Source organism: Orcinus orca, chromosome 4, assembly GCF_937001465.1.
Source record: "Orcinus orca chromosome 4, mOrcOrc1.1, whole genome shotgun sequence".
Taxonomy (NCBI): domain Eukaryota; kingdom Metazoa; phylum Chordata; class Mammalia; order Artiodactyla; family Delphinidae; genus Orcinus; species Orcinus orca.
This window is the reverse complement of record NC_064562.1, coordinates 6,384,506-6,406,432: the sequence shown is the minus strand read 5'-3', so window position 1 is coordinate 6,406,432 and position 21,927 is coordinate 6,384,506. Positions and strand designations below refer to the sequence as shown.

General features: G+C 36.7%; 1 protein-coding gene across 4 annotated transcripts in view; it reads left to right on the top strand.

Annotated features, from left to right (window-relative positions):
• The window catches only part of FSTL5 (follistatin like 5), a 680,376-nt gene that overhangs the window by 491,367 nt on the left and 167,082 nt on the right, over positions 1 to 21,927 (top strand). For all 4 annotated transcript variants that reach the window (XM_004266153.3, XM_004266154.3, XM_012531687.3 and 1 more), the window contains exon 8: positions 21,601 to 21,721. In XM_004266153.3, coding sequence (XP_004266201.1) covers positions 21,601 to 21,721 — 121 coding nt within the window. The remainder of the gene's footprint in view (positions 1 to 21,600; positions 21,722 to 21,927) is intronic.

Sequence of the window (21,927 nt, the reverse complement as noted above, 5' to 3'; positions counted from 1 at the left end):
TACCATTTCGTTTTGACGTTTATTCGATCTACTGAGGGTAATTCAATCCCATTGTCACTCTAACATTTCTTATGGTGTTACAGGGAGTGATACACTTCAGTGAAACAATTAATAATGTTTCTATGCAAGAACAAAGGGATTGTACAACTCACTTTTCATGTTTCAAGATTTTGATATTTAAAGAGGCGAAAAAATCAGATTCTTTTTACCCTAGGTATAGTTATAACACTTGATAAAGGTACCTTTTTTGTTATGTTGCCCTTGAATATAAATCTGGAGGGTGGGACTACATAAATTTGTAATTTTTCAGGAGGCTTTTATCTTTTATTTATTTATTTTACCTGATCCTTGTTGATTGTGTCACCTGAAAAAAAAAAAATGCAGAACCTAAAAGTTGAGGATTATGTTTCATTTGGCAGCATACTGAGGATGTAAGCCCAGGAGGCAGCCTCTCAGATGCTCCGAGGGACGGCTCCACAGAAGTGAGGGAGGAGCCAGGATATAGAGGGGTTTTTACAAAAATAAAGAAAGAAAGAAATAAAGCAGTCATCAGAACATCAAAAGATTACTGTTAATTAAAGAAAACCAGACACCTCATGTTAATGAGTTTAGAGCTCTTCTATGTATGGGAAGAGGCAAGAGTCTGGGCTCACTGACATCACTCCTTTGATGTGCACCTTAACTCTCTGGGGTCAGTATCCTGCTCTTTCCCATCCTGAGTCCCCTCAGGGGGCATCTTTGGGGGCAGCTGCAGTGAGTGAGGGCTTCATGGCCCAGCATCCTTTGTTTACTGATAAGGCAGGTGACATTCTTCAGCCACAATTGATTACAGTTTCTATCATCTCAATAAATATCTCTAATTGAGATCCCATAAAAGATAATAATGGATACCTGATTACAGTCCTATATTTAAATTAAGGTTTTCCCTCACTATTTTTGGGATTATCAACCATTAAATGATGAAGAGGGATTGATGAATTTTTGTTGATTGCAAATACTTAGTCTCTGAGAATAAAATTATTTTAAATATAGTGTATTTTATTATGGATGGAATATAGGAATGATTTTCTATCAGAGTTTAGGAGGAAGATTTACTAATGAGAATAGATAGTTGGAATATAATTATAAATGACAATGAAAATGATTACTTGTACTTTATCAGAATCTTCATATGCATATATCATAAACATTCTTTTATTCTTAGTAATCAATGAGGCCAGTTAACTTGTGAACATATACAGCAAGTATAGAATGGAATCAAAATCCTTTCCAAGGTTCTGATTTCAAAATCCTTGCTTTTGCCCCTTTGGTAAATTCCTTCTAAGTTAATTCTGGTTTAATGAATGCCTATTTTGTGACAGGTAGTATACTAGAACATTAACTGACCCAAACTTATTTAATCAGATGAAATGTTTTCCTAACCTTATTTTAAAGGTGAGGAAACTGAGGTTCAAGGAGTTCTTCTTACTGTCTCAGAATCAGATAATTGTTAAGCATCAGATCTCTGAGTTCATATAGAAAAAGACTGAGAACTTTAACAGAATCCCTATAGGATAATTAAGCTTTAATAGTCATGCCAATTTTATTAGATTTATTTTTTATAATTCTGAGATAAAACAATTACTAAAGAAGAGTGTCAAGTATGACAGAAGAGACTGGTCCTTTCTAATATAAAACCACCTGGTAAAGTTCCCTCTTTAGGGAGTTCAAGTAAATTGGAAGCACAATTCTTGTTAGCAATAATCCGTTATAAGCTCATCACTTTTTAAATTTAAATGTTTAGATATTTTCTTTCTTAAAACATGAAAATAATTTGGGAATATATATATATAGTGCTGTAAGGATTAAAAAGTAAAACACAAACAAGTTTTAATTAGTCAATGACATATTAAATATAATTGAACTGCATTAGGAATTCATGTTTTGCATACCTTATAATGTTTGTTTCAATCAAAGTCTTTGCAGAAAATAAATATTTTAAACATGACCTTCACACTTCATTATATTTTCTGTACTCTATATACTTATGCTGTTAGTCAGTTCACAGACCAGATATGCTCCAGAAAAGTTACATGTGGAACAAAACTTGTAATTTATAATTTAAAAGATGGTAAGAGAATGTGTTTTTTAAAGGAAAGTTCAGGTGAGTATTTCTGAAATGTAAATAGAACTTTTTGCATATGGATTTACCTGAATGTTTTCTTAAAGGATAATATTTGAAGGGATTTTGGCTTCTGGTCTTCCTGTGACCTTCTCCTCACTCCCACTCTGTCCTCTAGCTCCCATGCTCCTGTCCCTTCTTTTCACGTCATCAGGATCACCACCTATTAAGTATTGATACTTACATGATTAGGCCACCACGGTAAATGTCGGGGACATTATACTAGGTGCTGCATTAGTGAATTGTAATGTATTAGTTCCAGTTTCCAAAAAATGCTGTGATTATATTTTGGGTTCAATAGATATTGTACCCCTCAGGCTTGGTTAAAAGATTTACTACCTTAATTAACTTCAAGCTTGTTTAAATTTCAGTATTCAATCTTAAGCTGTAATTATTAAGTGATTTAAAATTAGAATAACAAAACAACAATAAGCCTTTATATTAAAATTGTAGTGTTGCAGACACATTCGTAAGTATTTTTTACAAATTAAAATGTTTAGTCTTGTAACATGGTAGTTATCACTCATATCCCAATTTTAGAGATGATAATTCTGGGACAAGAGTTTATGGGATTCGCCTTCATCACATAACTCTTGTTTCTGTTACAGATCCCACTTCAACACCTTTCCTTACATCTTCCAATCCCTAACCCCCATGGTAGCCAGCCTATCACTTCATGAGCAATAATTCCCTCTGAAGCTTCATAACCTTTTATGCCTAATTGAAATCATGCTCTCAGAAAGGCATGGTGGCTTCTATACTTCTCATCTCCACCCTTTTATCTTTGTTAAATGAATCTAGAGAATCATGTTACAAGTCTATGGGCTACTGAATATCACAAAGGCTGAACACAACAGTGTGGATTCAAGCACCAAACTAATCTACCATAATCATAGAATAGTTCTGGAGAAGGACGAAGTAGAGAAATCTGACTTTTCTAGCCCTCTAAACTGCCACTAATCTTATTTTCCTTTAGTGAAAAAACATACTTTGGAAACTGAAGAAAACCCTTGTTCATTTTTCACTTTGTTATTGAACTACATGTTATTATCCTAAAAGTTAGTAGGGATAGAACATTTTCATTCCTTAGTAAGTATGAATACACTATTTCCATTTAACTCCAAATACTTTTATGTATATATTGTTTGATTGCTTTTCCTTCATCTGGAAGTAACATTAAAGTTCAACTTTATTATTTGAATTTGCTGTTGTGAATTATTAGAAGGAACACAACTGTGAAGCATCTCTTTTCCCGCCTACCTTCCCACGTATTGCTGATCCTCAGCCTTCTTGTTTGCCAGCTAACCCATCACTCGCTACCTCTAGATTTTCATGACATCTAGGCTTTTACCCTCTTCTGTTTCCCCCAATGACCCCATCCAGCCCCAAAGTCAGTGATGACGACACTGCAAGGACACCTCCAACAGCTCAGAACTTTGCAGCTTTCATTTGTGGGGACCTCCCTCCTCTTTCTGGCTCCTCCCATGGCTGCTTTCTTTCCAAGTCTAACCTTTCTGTGAGGAAGACATCCCCTAGTAGAGAGTACTTTCATGGCCATTCCATCTAAAGTCAGTTTCCCACCATAATGTTTCCCTGCCATAATTTTACACTGGAGATGAGATTCTTCATGTGTTTACTCTTTGATTCCCCTCGCTGTAGTTATGCTTCCTGATGTCAAATTTTGGTTAGTTGGTTCCCTGTTATATACACAGTGCTTGAATGGTGTTTATTCCCTAGTAGGTGTTTCATAATATTTACAATGGGAGTAGAAAAACTCATGAGTAAGTGAAAATATATCACATGTTGCTAGCTTTTAGTTAATGAGGACTAGAGGCTATAGTTACTGTAATAGTGTATATACTAAGTTATAAACAAATATTAGTGAGATAAACACACAAAAGATTAAAGAAGAAATTTAAAGAAATACAAATAGATATCCCTTGCTTCTGGGGACAACCGAGAACGTTCCCAGATCCCCGTGGGTGGGCTGAGGGCTCTGTTATGATAACATCTCAGCCCACCCTCTCCTTCTGCCCAGTCTTGATTCTCACAGAGGTATTGCTCCCCAGAACCATCCCAAGCGAGCCTCAGAGGCTGTTTCTGGGAAAATCTGATCTAAGATCACAGCTTCAAAAAAAGATACCATTCCTGCCCACCTGGAGTTCACACCGTAATGGAAAGACAGACCATGCACGTAAGACAGTTCAGTTGGTCCCCTGACTCCCGTGGTGTGTTGTGACCTGTGTGCAGGACCCAGTGGTTCCCCCCAGACCCCACCTCCTGTGTGCAGGACCCAGTGGCTGCCCGCCAGCACCCCACTTTGTGTGTTGCTGTATGGGTGGTGGGTGATCGCAGCACCACGGGACTGATTAGTGCGATTCTGAGGTGAGGCAGCCTGTCTCTGGTCACTGAAGAAAAGATGTCTCTTTCTGTCACCCCATTTCTCCTTCATCCCACTTATCAACCACCTGGTGTTTCACCAGTGCTGAGAAGAAACGGGAAATCACTTCCTTCCTGCTTCCTGGATAAGTGGGTAGTCCAGCTTCCACGGGAAGGTCAGGCAGAGATTTCCCCAGGTGCCCCGCTTCTCGCCCCTAGCCCCCCAACAGCTGGGAGGCTGCTATCCTCCTCACACCTTGCGCGTGTGCCCACCTTTTCAGCTGCATCAGGAACCCATTCCCACATCCTCTCTCAGATCCGCTGCAATGTCACTTCCGTCTGGTGCTCTTCTTATTGCACCCATGGTCTTCTAACAGCAGGCACCGGCTGTAGCTGAGTGCCTTAGGAAAAGGGATCAAGACAAGCAGGCAAGGTTGGCTCATGCTCTGGGCTCTGACACTTCCTAGCAGCAGGAACTCGCCTCTCTGAGCCTCAGTTTTCTCATCTGTAAAATGGGATCATCCTGCCCACCACCCGGGACCTTGTGAGGATGCAGTAAGGTGATTCACACCTGGCACCCAGCACCCTGCACTGCCTGGTACACCGTGCCTTTCACTTCTTCTCAAACCTGCCTCACCTGCACCGGGTTTACGTGCAGGGTCCCCTTCTCAGGAGGCATCCCACCTCGTGAGCCTCAAAGAGAGCTATGAGGAGACATTTACCTCCTCGTAGATGGGTACCATCTTCCCTAACCCAGGGTCACAGACATCTCGGGCTGGTCATGGTACCCCCAAGAGTCCCAGACACCCCTCCTCTATCTCTCTGTCCCATCTGTAGACTCTGCTCCCACCATTTGTCCTGGGGGTGTTTCTGCTGCTGTTTCACCTTTGGCTGAAAACCCACCACACCTGGCATCAAGGCTTTTCTGGTCCAAAGCACTGTTCTCAGTCAGCACCTTGAGTGGCCCCTGGCCTTCACTTGGGGTCCATTATCCCGTCTGATGCTCCAGAGGAGGTAGTTTATCTATATCTTCTTGTCCAAAAACACCATCCTCAGCTAGGTCAATGAGAATGGCTGTCACATATTCTGTGTCAGGCAGGGGTCTTAAAAAAATAGATAAAGGAAATACAGATATCTCAATTTTCTTGATAGAGTATTAATGTTTAAATTACAAACAAAGAAGACCTTAAGATGATGAATGAAATATAATCAACAGGTTTAGGAAGTTTTATTTACATATTTTTATTTCTTGATGCCACCTGCTCTGAGACCTTGGGCAAATTATTTAGATCTTCTGTTTCAGCTTATTCCTTCACAGAATAAGTATGCTGAATTATCTTACAATTCTATACCTTCCTTTTATAACATTAAATTTAAATAGGGTGCCTATTTTGTCTTATGCATGAGAAAAGGGGTTAGAGAAAATCAAATCCGTTCTTACTATATCTGCACCTGAATTTAGCAGACAGAAATGAGAAAAACATAATTCACAACCAAAATATAAATGAAGTATATTAGAGAGGAAATCAATTTAATATGTTAATAATTCCATATTAGTGTGTAGGCAACTCTCTAATCATTTCAAGAAGGAGATTTGTGCCGAATCCTGGGTTTCCTGCTCCTCCTGTGATGTCTCGTGTAGGTTTCCATGGGAGGAGCAGAGTTGTCGCCATGGAAATGGCCCTCCCCTCTCTCTTGTTTAGAGCAATACTACACTAGATTTCAGAAACATGAATTCTAGTTAATGACCTCAGTCATGCAATCACCTCAGATTTCTCCATTTTTAAAGCAAAGTTGGGTTATAACATGGATAGAATCAGGTTTCTTCTGAAACCAGCAGCACATGTTGGGAATGGAAAAAGGATATAACTGACTTGGGATGTTATATGTGATATACACCTCTGACTAACGTCTTTATCACTGCTGCCACCTTAAGGATTCTATAATAAAGCTAGAGTTTTGAGATTGGACTACACATAATTCTTACACATCGAAAGGATCACTTTTAAATTGTGCAACATAATTGCACCTAGAAATACAACCCAAAAGAGGGGAAGCCACACATTTAATATTTTTAAAACCTCAGATTGTTATCCATTGTTTTATTAGCAAGAAGAGTTTCAATAAACAAGTATATTTTTAATTGGTATAATATTTAGTGAGCATAAATTTACCTATCGAAATCAAACTTTTCTGACACATACACGTACTGCCCTGATAAAATGAATAAAATGATTATTTCAAAATGTAATCTGCAAGATTTGCATCAATAGGAGAAGAATACGCTAGGAAACAGTCGTCCATGGATGTATTATATTTTTGCATGTCTGTGAGCAGAGGCACTGACCGTTTGTGTTCTGGACTGTGTTTGTAAGGATACAGTCTCTGAAGACAGAAATAGTGCCTCCCTGTAGAGTAGACTGCAGGTTTGTTTACTGTCTTCAGCATTCACCAGGCTCCCATTGGACTTAGGGGACAGAGGGACCCGATACAAGTCCAAAGCTCATGCCACTTGCTGTACCACGAGTAATAAAGCCCTTTGTCTCTGATCCAGGAATATCTCGTCTTCTGCCAGCATTCACGAAACTGTAGCAGGCTTACTTATCAGCTTGTATGTAGGAAAAAATATCAGACCATTCACAGTTTTTGACAGCTGTAACTGATTTCATCCAGCAAACTAACTGCATGATGTATCAAGGTTGAATCTAATTTCGATAACATCTTTAAATAAAAACTTTGCTATGTAATCCAATGAAATTAATAAGTGTTTCAGTGTAATTGTTAGTTTAAAACTGGAATGCTACAGCATAGCATGATATAATAATACAAATAAACTCAAACATCCAGAGAAGTGTTATCTAAGGATGCCTGGTAAATCTAATTGGCAACATTTAATGATATAGCACTGCATATAGCTCTAGTGAAAGGTAAAATTAAACTTTTCAGCATTATGTATTTTTAAAGTGTTGTTTCTAAGAAATAATTTTCCAACTAAATGCCTGTGAGCTTTGAGTGGTTATAATTCATTAATTCCTCATTTTTGAAATTAACTCGTTCAGATGCCCATCACACACTTCCTATCTGCCAGGCACTGTGCTAAATGCTGTAGGTTCCATAGTGGACTACACGGTACCTGCCTTCATAGGTAAGACTATGGAGATAGTAGATTAACAAATAGTCACACAAAAATTAAAAGCTAATAACAACTATACTCAAAACTAAGAATAAAAGAGTTTACAGTAATATGATAAATTGTACAAAGGGGACCTAATTTATGTTATCCAACAGGAGACTAATGTAATATCTCAAGGATACATACGTGATATTCTGCAAAGTGTATGCCTGGCAACGGCGATGAGGGCCACAATGTGGGAGGAAGGATGCTGGGCTGCTGGAGGGTCTGAAAGTGGCCTCTCATTTTTTTTTTTTTTTTTTTTGCGGTATGCGGGCATCTCACTGTTGTGGCCTCTCCCGTTGCGGAGCACAGGCTCCGGACGCGCAGGCTCAGCGGCCATGGCTCACGGGCCCAGCCGCTCCGCGGCATGTGGGATCTTCCCGGACTGGGGCACGAACCCGTGTCCCCTGCATCGGCAGGCGGACTCTCAACCACCGCGCCACCAGGGAAGCCCTGAAAGTGGCCTCTCTTGACAGAACCTGATGGCAGGAGACAAGCCTGGGGAAGCAATCAGATATTATTTTTTGATATAAAATTTAAATCTCTTCCCATGTTCATTGCAGCACTATTTACAATAGCTAGGACATGGAAGAAACCTAAATGTCATATGATACCACTTATATGTGGAATCTAAAATATGGTACAAATGAACCTGTTTACAGAACAGAAATAGAGTCACAGATGTAGACAACAAACTTATGGTTACTAAGGGGGAAAGTAGGGGGTAGGGAAGGATAAATTGGGAGATTGGGATTGACATATACACACTACTATATATAAAATAGATAACCAAAAAGGACCTATTGTATAGCACAGGGAACTCTGCTCAATACTCTGTAATAATCTAAGTGGGAAAAGAATTTGAAAAAGAATAGATACATGTACATGTATCACTGAATCACTTTGCTGTACAGCAGAAACTGACACATTGTTTATATTCCAATAAAAATTAATTAAAAAAATAAAATGAAACTCTCTTACAACATTTTCTTTATTGTGCCACACGTCTTTTCCCCCTATGTATGTTAGCCTGAGGTATAAAATATTTTTAAGGGATATGTATTTACGATTTATTAGAAAGGCATTCTAATACATTCACTCTAGAAACCTATTAGATTACTCTTTTAGGACTCATAGTCATGACTTTATCGTTTTCATGATTTTAGAAAAGTGTAGAAAATTTCCAAATTGTGAATATAGCCTTATTTTCAGTTACTCTTTTCTTTCCCATTTTCCTCTGAGTGTAAAACTATCATCTGAACAATGAAGCTATCTGACCCCATGTGGCCCAGAGAAAAGGAACCCTTAGTGAAGCAGTCCTTCCCTGAGGAAGAAAGAATATTCAGCTCCACTTCTAAAGAACTCCAGAACATCTTACCAACTACATGAAAAATATAGTGATTGTTGATGAGGGGATGAACTGTTAGAAGTAATTATAAAATGTTAGTCCTTGTAACTTTAACAAGTTTATTCCCATTTAGAAATCTCCACAAAATCAGATGTACAAACTATTAATTCCTTATGATTAAGAGAATATGTCTCACATTTTATTCTAACTGCAAAGTGCTTTCCAAAAGTGCATTTTATTTGCTCCTTACATCTATTTGTGAGGTAAAGTAAGCAAATATTTCAATTCCCATGTTGTATATTTGGAAATCGAAGCCTAGAGAGATGAAATAACTTTCTCCAGTTTCTTGAAACCAATCCATGACAAAGCTGTGTTTCAAATCCACGTCTTTATTTTTCAAAAATTTGATGACCTAAATAAATAATTGGATGAAGTGTTGTAAAGTTAACACAAGCAACAGCAAGTCTTGTCTAAGAAGCTCAGTTTTCACGGGAAAAGTATAATACACGTGTGGATACACATTATCATCCAGCAGAGCTGAAGGAAACAGAAATAGGTAGAAAAACAAACATTGAAAGATGATAAATAATTGTTCTGCTGTAAATACTGTGAATATCTTTTGTTCTACCTAAGCATACTTTGAATTGGAGAGTTGAAAATTATTTAAGATTGGGAGCAGATAAAAAATCAGCTGGCTTTTTTCAGATCTTTAACATCAATTGTATCTCTTTTTTTGTGATCAGTTAAAAGGAAATAATTTCTTACCATTAGACATCCGAAAGGAGAGTCATGCAGTCTTTGTTTGAGATTCACAGTGGCTGGTAAAGAAGAGGTGCCCAGTAAACATTTCCTGAAAAAATAAATTGCCTTAGAGAAGGTTTTAAAGTTCTTCATTTTTAAAAATTCTTATTTATTCTTATCTCTGAAACAGAGAGAATATAAAAGAGTCATTGTTTTGGAATATGATATATGTTTTAGCTGTGTTATATGCAATTAGCAGAACAATACTCCTAATTGTCTCCTGACTCATCAAAGACAGCTGAGCCAACACCAGGGGTATCATCTAGCTGCACACAGAAAAAATATTCATGATATTTTATAATACAATTCTCATATAAACTATATTTCTTCACTATTCATCAAGTCACTGGTTCATTCCCCGAATTCTTGGAATGATCCAGAGCAGGAGACTGATTTTGTGCAGCTGTTCATCATTATTGCTTAATTGACAAAGTCATCAAACTTATTATATTCCTTAATAACAACCTGTGGGTTCATGCATACTTAGTGAAACAGTCAGTAAGCCTACATTTATTGAATTAGCACCTATTTTATTGTAAAACATTTCCAAATGATTTTCAAAACCTTTTATTTAAACCTTGAAACAATGTCTCTTAATGTGGAAATCAGACCACTCCTATTGTACGTTTAATTCTTTTTCTTTTTGTCAATGACAAGCACCCAGAGGATGCTGCCTTTTCTTTTCTTTTCTTTTATTATTTTATTGACTTTAGTCAATTTACAGTGCTGTGTTAATTTCAGGTGTACAGCAAAGTGCTTCATATACATATGCAAACATTGAATAGGAGAGTTGAAAATTATTTAAGTTTAGGAGCAGAATAAAAATCAGCTGGCTTTATTCAGGTCCTCAACATCAATTATATCTTTTTCTTTGTGATTAGTTAAGAGGAGATTTATACATATATATATATATAATTTTTCAGATTCTTTTCCATTACAAGTTATTACAATATATTGAATATAGTTCCCTGTGCTATACAATAGGATCTTATTGGTTATCTATTTTATATATAATAGTGCATATATGTTAATCCCAAACTCATAATTTATCCCCTGTCCCCCCACCCATGCCTTTCCCCTTTGGTAAAAGAAGTTTGTTTTCTTGCCTGTAGTCTGTTTCTGTTTTGTATATAAGTTCATTTGTATCGTCTTTAAGGTTCTGCATTAAGTGATATCATATAATAGTTGTCTTTGTCTGATTTACTTCACTTAGTATGATAATTTCTAGGTCCAAAAACAATTAAGAAAATATAATTCTTACTGTTTACCAATTATATCATTTGGTGGACTCAACATTTGTAGATTTTAAATTTAAGCTTTTTTTTTTTTTTTTTTTGCGGTACGCGGGCCTCTCACTGCTGAGGCCTCTCGCATTGCGGAGCACAGGCTCCGGCCGCGCAGGCTCAGCGGGCGTGGCTCCGGCCGCGCAGGCTCAGCGGCCATGGCTCACAGACCCAGCCGCTCTGCGGCGTGTGGGATTTTCCCGGACCGGGGCACGAACCCGTGTGCCCTTCCTCGGCAGGCGGACTCTCAACCACTGCGCCACCAGGGAAACCCTAAATTTAAGCTTTTAACACTTCCCAAGTAAAAGTTCATGGTACGTAATATTCTGTATTTTAGTTGTAATGCAATTTGGATTCACAGTGTCTCTTGCTGGTATGAAGAAAAATGGTCTCTAGCTATTGAGAAATCCAGGTGACCACCTCACTCAGTGCTTTTTTCTTTTCTTTTCTTTTCTTTTTTGCGGTACGCGGGCCTCTCACTGTTGCGGTCTTTCCCGTTGCGGAGAACAGGCTCCGGACGCGGAGGCCCAGCGGCCATGGCTCACGGGCCTAGCCGCTCTGCGGCATGAACCCACGTACCCTGCATCGGCAGGCGGACTCTCAACCACTGCGCCACCAGGGAAGCCCTTAGTGCTCTTTTGGATTCTCAATTTAGTTTGCCTGAGCAGTAGCTCCAGTGAAGTGCTATGAATATTATTTCTTAAGAAAACAAAACAAAATTTTTAAAAAAAATTTAAAAAATCATGGAGAGAGAAAACTTTAGCCAGAGGTAGAAAGTTATAGTACATAGATACTGCTCCATGACACATTACTCCAAAATTTAGTGACTTAAAATCACAACCATTCATTATTTTTTTGCCGGGTTTTGGGTCAGCTTGGAGTGCCTGCTGCTCTGGATTGAACCGGGCTGGTTTGGCTGAGTCTACTTACTCCTGTGTAATAAGCTTCGGGGTGTGCTTTGAACTGACTAGCCTCTGGTAGCTTCCGCCGAGATGATGCGGCTCTGCTTCCCGTGGACTCTCACCTGCCACCAGGCTGGTGAGCACTCATTCTCATGCTGATGGTGAGGATACAAGAGAGAGCAGGCCGTGTCATGAACAGGGCAAGCGGAAGTGCACTTTTCTTTCTTCACTTCTCTGCTTGCAGCACATTTGCTAACATCACTTTGGCCAGAGCATGTGATATAGAAAAGTCCACAGTCAAAGGGAAGACTAGAAAGTTACAAAGCAAATGGCATGGCTTGGAAAAGAATTAATTGAGACCATCAGTGAAATCTGTCTACCACAAAAGGTGATTCATTTGTTAACAATGCTGTTGGAAAGACCTGTCTTCTAAGACAGGGAATGATTCTCCCTTGAAGGGTGAAGAGAGTTCAGTTTTCAGTTTGGGGGCAAGATTGGGTCTCTTAACTAAATTTCGTTGAAGGGCATGATTTCACTTATTTGTGAAATCTAAAAAAATAAAATAAAGGAACAAATGTAACAAAGCAGAAACAGACTCACAGATACAGAGAACAGACTGGTGGTTTCCAGAGGGAAGAGGGATGGGGGAAGGGGCAAAATGGGTGAAGAGGATTAAGGGGTACCAGCTACTATGTATAAAATAAATAAGTTACAGAGATCTAATGTACAGCACAAGGAATATAGTCAATGTTTTATAATAACTTTGCATGAAGTGTAATCTATAAAGATGTTAAATTCCTATGCTGTACACTTGAAAGTAATAGAAGTCAAATATATATCATTTTTTTAAAAAAGAGCTTAGTGAATGAAATGGGGGGCATTTGATTTTTGACATAAAGTAATTAGTACTGTTGGAATCAGCTTTCTGATTGCATTTATAATGACAATTACCTTCATTTAGAGAGAAACTAGGAACCTGTAAGAAGTCATAGAGAAAACATATTTTGAATGATTGACAAGTCTTTACTTCCAAAATAAGCTCATTCTTCAATTATTTCTTTTGAAAAAACCTTTATTTAGAGCCTGGAAACAAGATTATTTTCAATTCAGAGTCATTGCAGTTAAATAGGCAATTACAACATAAAGAAATAAGTGTGTCAATAGGGCTAAACACATGGATTCTGTGGATTGCTATGTACAAGCCACGTCATCAGAAATTAAACTTTGCAACATGTATGGCTTATTTTAACAGTTTTTATTGAAATATAAAAATGATAAAGACAGGTGTATAAACCTTAGGTTTACAGCTTGGTGAGTTTTCAGCAATTGAAAACACTGATGTAACCAGCTTTAAGATACTTTTGAATTCTCTGCGCATTATCTCTTTCTTTTCCCTTATTATTGGCAAATGATTAGAATAGAAAATGTGTGTAGTGCAAATCATGTGGCTTGCAGTAGACCAGATAGCTGACATTTCCTTTTCCACATTGGCGTTTTTCTTGAGAGACATTAAAATTTGATGTACTAGTTATTGACACATCACCTCTCTGCTGCAAATCACCCTTAAATAAATTACCGTGTGGTTCCTGACTCTTGATTAGTCCCTGAATGATGTGCTTGCTTTCTTCAGGGTCCCAGAGTTCTTCTGATTCAAGACTGTTGATTCATGGTAGTAATGCTGAGTGGATTTTGCATAATATTATTTGCCAGTTTAATCCCTGATATTTAAAATATCTATCAATGAATATTAAACTCAACTTAACGGAATAGTAAAATCTACCTAAGAAGATATTGGAAAGATAATGATCGAAATTATGTTGAAAGTAAGAAGCAAATGCTATTGAAAAGAAAATCATCAGAAATGAATATTATTTGAGTACAAATATCAAGAAATGGTTAGTTTTATCACTGATAAAATGGTAGTAGCATCAAAATCTGTTTTTGTAAAAAAATTGTATTTGTTATTTATATATGCTCATACAATTAATTGATTTATTAATTTTTACAATAAAACTATAGAAAACTGTGTGATCCAACTTCTCCTAGCCAGGAAAAGCTGGAGATTTGACATTGTTACCTCCCTTCTCTGATTTTTCTTAACCTCTTTGGTAGACATTCACTCCTCTAAATGATAAATAATTTTTTTCAGGCATGGTGATACCTTTACTCTGGTTATACCTGGTCTCAAAAACCTGGGAGACTTTCCATTTCCTGAAGATGATTATGTACTTTTCTCTGACAGACTTTAATACTTCTCTTTACCTTTGGTCTTCAGCAGTATGAATATATTTCTAGATTGTTCTACAATTCTTATTTGTGGAAAATTCTAGACCATTCATTTTCAAATGTTTTCTCCCCATTCTCTCCCTTTTCCTTCCATTATTTCAGTTAAATATATTTTAGACTAATATCGGCCTACATGCCTTGGATACTCTGTTCTTTAAAAATTGTTTTCAATAATTTCCTCTTTTGTTTCCATCCGAGTACTGTCTGTTGACCTATGTTCAAGTTCACCGAGGCCTTCCTTGGATGTGTCAGGTCTACTGATGAGCCTGTCAGAGTCATGCTTCATCTCTGTTACTGTGGGGAGGGTACATTTATTTCCAGCATGCCCTTTGCCATTTGCTTATTGTTTCCATTTCTCTGCTGAAATGACCCATCTATTCATGAATGTCTTTCCACTGGAGCTTGTAACATATTAATCATAGTTATTTTAAATCCTCTGTCTGTTTGTTTTGTCTCTCAACAGTGGATTATTTTTCCTTTCCATTTTATATGTCTCATAACTTTTCATTGAAAGGTACATGCTCTGTGTAGGGTAGCAGAGACCAAGGTAGATAGTGTTTATGTCTGGAAATAATCATGCCTCTTTCTCTGCTTGGCCTTTAATGAGGAGCTGTGCTGTGCTTTAGTTTTATTGGTTGCTGTGATTACCTTCAATGCACCGCCAGCCTCGGTTTCTTCAGTGTCACCTTGTGGTTAGGGTAAGAACCAGACTGATGGGGTATCTGAGCATCTTCCAGGTGGTGCTTCGTCCACCCTCAGTTTTAGGTGTTTCCTGTGAGCCTGCACCTTTGTCTCTCCATTCTCTTGTCCCTCTGTTAGTCTGCTGTTGCTGGTTTCTTGATCCTCACTAGCCTGGGTGGTGAGGAACAAAGCTTTCTACATTTTCCTCATTCAGCATCAGCCTTAGGCAGCTCATGTGTCTCTTGAGCCAGGTTTTCTGAGTTGAGTCTTTTGAGCCAGGTTTTCTCCATGATGCTGCCCTGCCTCCAGTGGTAAAGGATCTTTAATTTTCTGAAACTAGGAGGATTTCTTGCTTCTCTCCTTTTCCCAAGCTCTGTCAGTTTTCACCCACTGAAACTGACAGGATTTGCTGCCTTTTTTTTTCAGCAGCTTAAGACTTTGCTCCACTGGGGAGAAGGATCCAGGTAAGAATTGTTTTCTCCCTCAGCAGCGCCATTACCTGAGGGATGCTTTCTCAGCTCTCTCCTGCCCCCAGACTTTTCAGAAGCAAACAGTGGGGTCCATGGAGAAGGGGCTGCCGGTGTCTGTGCTCTCAGGGCTCTGTACTCTCACAACTGTGGCTGCTCAACTTTTAGCAGTTCCTTAAGAAGTTAGTTGATATCTTTTGTACCTGTTTGAAGGGCCTCCTTGTTTCCTTCCAGTGCTGTGTTAGACGTGAGTGATTGCCTGTGTCTTGTCTGTCTGGAGGCTCACTCCAGCTTTCCTTAGATTTTACTTTCATTATTGCCTTTCAAAGTCAGCACACTAATAGGTTCAAGAACAGGGTGATTTTTCAGATTGCCCAGCTTCTTCTTGTTTGGATAACACTCCTTCCATCTATCTATCCTAAAATGGAGCCAGAACTCTGTAATACATGTCATTAATTAACCAATTCCATAAAAGTTACCAGGATTCTGGGTACCTTTGGTTACTATGTTATAAATATTTTTAAGAAAACCAAAATAAGGATTTATTCTCTTTTGAAATACACAAAAATATAGTTTAAAATCTAAGTGTTTTATTTTTATTCCATTAAATTAAGAAGTGCAATTCCAGTCTATTTAAAGTAATGAGAAAGAGACTTTGAGATTTCTATTGATATATATACTTAGGGGAAGCTATGTACTTCGAGATACACAATTTAATGTCTAGCAGATTTTTTATTGAATTTCTTTTTATATTTCAATATTACCCATGCCTGAGGGTATCTATAAGATATGTACAATTTAAAGTAAAATAATATGTGGATAATTATAGACTCAATACTCATTTAAGACTTTAACATGACAAACACACTTGAAGCCCTTGTAGGCTCTTCCCCACTATATTTTCCTTCTACTCTAGATATAACTCCTACCATGAGTCATATGTTAACCAGTTCTTTTTATTCTTACCATAAATGTATTTGTCTCTAAAACATGCAGTTTATTTTTGCCTGTTTTGAACTTTATGTAAATTGAGCCATACTGCATTCTATATATATGTGACATTGAGCTTGGAGATCCATCCATGTAAACACCTCGGTCTGTAAGTGTGGACCTTCAGAAGCAGAGCCAGACAGCCTAGTTCTGAATATTGTATCATTAACTTATTAGCCTCCACAGAAAAGTTAACTCTTCTGACTTCTGTTTCTTTGTGTGTAAAACATATTGTCAAAATATAAATAATATGGTTAATTAATATATTTCAAAATTATATAGATCTTGATGTTTTAAAGTACCTACATTTTGAAGGTATTCTATTTAAGAAACAGGATACAAATTATAAATAACAATTAGCTATAAAATAGGATATTAATTAAAATAAGAAAAGAAGTCACAGAAAATTATAAATATATTTCTAAATTTTACAGAAATATATGACCATATAAACACATTCCAGGCCCTTGGAAAGGGCTTGTACAGATGACGGGCTCTGAAACTTAAACTCTTATCAGCTTCCGGGCAAATCTGACTCTGCATATATGTAAAACATTTTGAAGAGTTGTTCCATAAAAGTGTTGATATTTTTACTTATTTTTATTACTATTATATTATATTAATGGAAACTTTTGCCAGGGTCATTTTCTCAAGTGAAATAAAATATAATTAGTCTAACTGTTTACATATACCATCAAATAATATTGTTGCACTTAGTTTTCATAATTTTGGTTTTCTACCAAAGAATGCAGTTGCTTGACTTTTTGTTTGCTTATCAATTTGGAAAAAAAATTTCAATTCATATTAGTTTACTTTTCTATTGTATTTCTTTAAATTGATACATGAAATTCTTTACTTTAGGAAAAAAAGGTATTAAAAGTAATGACTATACCAAATCGGATCTAGATTATTTAATTTTATACTTCACTGTGCTTTTTATTGATGGTAGATTAAATATCTAAGAAAATAGACTAGTGAGAATCTTCCATAATTTTTAGAAAATCACATAAATTATGAGATAATCGTATTTTTGTGAATTTCAATATGTAGATGCTTGCTAAAATTACTTTTATTGCTATTTTATGAAAATATATTTTGTACACATAAAGCTAGGAAAATAGCTTTCACAATATTACAAAGTAAAAGCATACTAGCATAATCAGAATTAGAAAGGAAATTAATGTCAGTGTATATCAAAGCAATGTGTATTACATAGAAAACCTCATTTAAAGTATAGTAATACTGGGACCATGTAATTTAAAACTATGAATAAGAACATAATATGAAATAGGAAAATAAGCTTAAATTTGAAATTTACCATTTTCTAATGGATGGGATTTATCTTTTGGATCATAACAAATGCCTATGGGTAAATACAGGCCTAAAATTCAGCTGTTTTATTCTGGTGTAGTCATACCTGATGTTTACTGCCTTATACATTCTGACTGATCAGTGCCTGTCCTCTATAGGTTGTTAAACATTGTGATTATTACTCTTACACCACTGATCATAGTCAATTAGTAGTAGCCATACAATTTTCAAAATTTTAGAAGTGTGCTATAGATTTTCCTTTTTTCCACAGTTCTCTTTTGTACTGCTTTGAAAATAATATAGGTAGTCAACTCAACAAAATAAATGGTTTTAGGTTTTTTCTATTGAATTTCCAGACATTAGTGCCCTGAGGCAACTTTTTAATGGTGTAGAGATTCATAAAGATTTAATCACTGAAGAAATATTTGTGGAGAATCTATTGGCAGCAAGATTATAAAGGTGTAATGGGGGTTCCAAATAAGTGCAAGATTTTGTCCCCAAATTCAGGGAGCATCTGTTACATAAGGACATAACTCTCAACCATGGCTGAGCATCAAAATCACACAGTTTAATCTACTTAAGATTGGAAAAATGCTGAGAAAATGAAAGATCAAAAGATTAGAAATGCTGAATCAGGATGGAGGTAAGGCATAGGATTGATGTATCCATATTAAAAAAAAACCTCAAAAGGTAAGTTTTATGTTTGGCTAAAATAATGGAGAATCAGGAAAGATGAAGATGGGTTAAGAATTGCATAATAACAAGGGTTCAGTTCTGGAGTCTGACCATTTGTTTGGATGCCAATCTCCGATCCCTTACTTTGGTTGGTGTCTTACTCTGTTGGACTGCTATAACAAAAGACTAAGTCTTGGTGGTATAAACAACAAAAATGTATTTCTCACAGTTCTAGGGCTAAGTCCAAGATCAAGGTGCCAGCACATTAATATTCTGGGTGATGGCCACCCTCTCGATTAATAGCCAGAATCTTCTCCCATGTCCTCAAATCTCTGTAGGATAAGGGCACTAATCCTGTTCTTAAGGGCCCCACCCTCACAACCTAATCACCCCCCAAAGGCCCGCTATCACATTAGGCTTTAGTATTTCAACAGATGAACTTTGGGTGGGGCACACAAACATCCAGACCATAGCAGTTGGTGACCTCAGATGAGCCCAAGCTTAACATCAGCATATTCCAGTTTTCATATATATAAAATGGGGCTAATAGTAGTGCATTTTAAAAAGGTTGCTTAAAGGATAAAATCTGATAATTTATTTAAATTATTTATCACAGTGCCTGACATATTTAAGTGCTCAATAAATATTGAGTTTTATAATAAGTATAGTGATACAATCCATGCTTCATGCAAAGTGGTGAGACAATCTTGCTTATTCAGAAATGCTGTTTGAAAAGGTGATTATAAAGTTGTGTATTGAAAGATATTGAGGCTGGAAGATTTTGCTTCTACTTGGAAGAAAGAGGAAAAAGTAAGAAATGATATGTAGATTAGAAGGGATCACACAGTATGTTAATTTAGAGCATATCTACATTAAAAGGATTTCGTATTACAGAATAACACAGATAGCAAAATAAGATACTTTAATAAACATTCTCAAGATTATATTCTTGGAAAATTTTCACATCATTCGGTGAAGGAATCTGGATTATAGTAGATTGGGAAGGGCCAAGCTTTCTAGGTAGCTATACAGGAAAACACGTGGAAAAGTTTATTTCAAGTTTTATGAATAATTTAAAAAGTATTATTTGAAAATAGACTTTAAAAGACCTATGTGCAGTTTGGCATAAATGAATTTAAACATAATTACAAATATGAGATAATACTTTGGGTTTTTATGATTATTTCCAGTTATTCTTGTCCCATGAGGGGATTCATCTCTGTTCTGATTTGGTCTCCCTGGTCTGTTCTGCTTGTGAGGAGTCTTAATGGTACATGCACGTCCTGTGTGATTGTCTGCCTTGTGCTCATTAGGTATCTTACTATTACATTTCAGGTTGTCAAGAATTATTTTTGGCTCATAGTTTTTCTCAAAATTTCTTTAACTCTAATCATCCTGAACTGATTTCTGCACAGGTTTGGCTTTTTCTCATATTATACCCAGCTGTGTGTCAACTCCCTGCCTTAATGTTAACCTGAGGGACAGCATGGCCTTGCTGTTTGGTGTTTCTGTTCTCTAGCCTAAGTGCTCACCCAGGAGCCCTGTTTCTAATGGTAGCCTGTGGTGATGCAAGGGATGCTATCACAAATTGGTGTCACTCAGTGACGTCCTTGTTAGGGTTTAATCTCCAAATTCTCCCCTATCGTGCAGGGCATGAGGCTTTTCCTGTAAGTCCATGAGATGCCCCTGGGAGCTGCAGAAGTGTGGTATGATCAGTCTCATATAATATGATATGGAGGAATTTTATTTCATTTGATAATCATTAAGACAATATTATTCATCAGCTAAATAATCTGATGGCCAGAACATACAGTATGTTTCTCCTCTCCTGACCCACCTCCTCTTCCCCCTCTCCCCCGAAGCTCCCTCCTCTTTCCTCCCCAGCCCCCTTCTGCTTCTCCTCCTCCTTATTCTCATTCTTCTTCTCCCCCATTTCTTTTTCTCTCTCTTCTTCTCTCTGTCTCTCTCTTTCTTGACTGGGAGAACATTTTCATTATTTTGAGGTCCATATTCAATAGCTCCATAGTCATTTTTTTGATTGTAATTAATCTGTAGTGAGTAGCAGTTAGAGGGAAGCTATTTTTAACAGAAATGCACATGGTGTGAATATAGGTAAAGTCAGAAACGTATGGAGTCAGAAACGTATGGACTCAACTCTAAGTCTTGCTCAAATAAAAAGAATTCATGAAAATGGAAATTTTCAGGGAGCTGCCATGTAGGTCAGATTGTGATGATTCTCTGAGGATGGGGTCTTGGAGGAGCTTCAAACCTGTTCTTCTGCTAGCAGAGTTACGAAGCTGGTGGTCCAAGGCTTCCATGCAGCTCTGAAGAGAGGGAAGCCACCAGGCTCGCTGTCCTTGCTGAAATTCAGCCAGTTTTTCCAGTAATGCTGTGTGCGCTGGTGTGAGCCTTTGTCTATTTCCAGAGTTCTGAATAAGTTGATTATGACAGTTTTTGCCAGTGTATTCATTCCCTTTATGAAAGAGAAGATTTTCTGGTCTTTACTTTTCCAAAGGTGGTTTTTGGATTTGATTTTGATAAACAGCACAAGATTTTTTTAATCTTTTTTCTAAAATGGTTATGCATATTTTCCCCCATAAATTTGAAATGCCGTGGTTATTTTAGCTAATGTACTGATTATTTCTGGGAGGCTTAAAAAAATCCTGTTCTACTGATATGGGTATACATTTTATGTCTGAAACCACACTGTTTTAATATTTTTTTCCTAGGTAAAGATATAATTAAAGGATGTAAAACTTAATAGACAATTAAAAATGTGAAGAATGTAGTTAAGAGCTATTTGTTTTAGCTATAAATAAGAAAAATATTTTATACCTTTATTCATTAAAATATAAACTGAATTAGAATAAATATGTGAAAATTCAGTTATTTTATATAAGCTCAGATATTTCAAATAAATACTGAGATTATACTTTTTAAACAAAACTTGTCTTGAGAAGATAGTAATTACAGCCTATAAAATCTTGCAACTTTATAGAACTAACAGTGATCATTTTGATAATTTAAAGATAATATTTTAATTTACTTTGCTCCTGAGTACATTTTTTTAAAAAGTGAATTGTTGAAATACATTTTAAGTAAAAACAGCTAATTTTATTTAATTTTACTTTTTTTCTATAGGACTTTGGAGATGATGGATCCTTATATATTACCAAGGTCACCACAACTCACATGGGCAATTACACCTGCTATGCAGAGGGCTATGAACACATCTATCAGACTCACATCTTTCAAGTGAATGGTAAGAAATGTGGGGGTGTTTTAATTGCTTTTTGCTTCAGTAGGTATTCAAAGACTGTCACAGTTGACTAGGAAGTCTTCATTTTGAGTTTCAGGACTTACTGTTAATGTAAAACCCTTCCAATTAAAAAAAAGTGAGTAAGTAAATATAATAAATTTGTACCACTTTTCTCATCATGAAACATTACAGAGTAACTCATTCTGACT